This window comes from Apis dorsata, unplaced genomic scaffold, assembly GCF_000469605.1.
Source record: "Apis dorsata unplaced genomic scaffold, Apis dorsata 1.3 scaffold_691, whole genome shotgun sequence".
NCBI lineage: Eukaryota > Metazoa > Arthropoda > Insecta > Hymenoptera > Apidae > Apis > Apis dorsata.
In genome coordinates, this window is record NW_006263870.1 from 1 (window position 1) to 610 (window position 610).

At 12.8% G+C, this 610-nt stretch overlaps 1 protein-coding gene across 1 annotated transcript in view; it reads right to left on the minus strand.

Moving 5' to 3' along the window:
* Positions 1-130: 130 nt before the first annotated feature.
* The window catches only part of LOC102676701 (cytochrome b-c1 complex subunit 9), a 1487-nt gene continuing 1007 nt past the window's right edge, over positions 131-610 (minus strand). Inside the window, exon 3 of the mRNA XM_006622451.2 lies at positions 131-600. Coding sequence (XP_006622514.1) covers positions 559-600 — 42 coding nt within the window. The 3' untranslated portion in view covers positions 131-558. The remainder of the gene's footprint in view (positions 601-610) is intronic.

Below are 610 nucleotides of genomic sequence, written 5' to 3' on the forward strand. Positions count from 1 at the left end.
TAAATATATTATAAAATATTAAATTAAAAATAAATAAAGAAAGAATAGTAATTAATGAAATCAAAAATTTTATTCTTTCAGAATGATTTATAAAATTAGTTTCAACAGGAATAATAATAAAATTAACAAATTTTTATGAATATTGATTTAATATCTGCAACAATATTACTTTCTCATCATTTCATTGAACTATTTTAATGATTATTTGAATAATATTATGATAATATATTGTAAATATTATGATAAATATTATAATAATATTATAATAATAATAATAATAATAATAATAATAATAATAATATTATGAAACTTAAACTTTTTTTCTTTCTTGTAATTGAAAATTTTATTATATTTAAAATGTATCAACAACATAAATTATCGTAATTTTTTCTATTAAACAAATAAAATTTAAAATATTATTTGAATTAAATAATATTATAATATTATTTGAAAACATATTTATGTCATATTGAATAAATTGTTTATTTGTACAATTTTTGTACAATAATATATCATACCTATATAATATATCTAATATAATACAATTAATATTTTTCATTACTTGTTTTCATATTGATCCTTAATATCTTTCCAAAGTTTCTGAAACAAA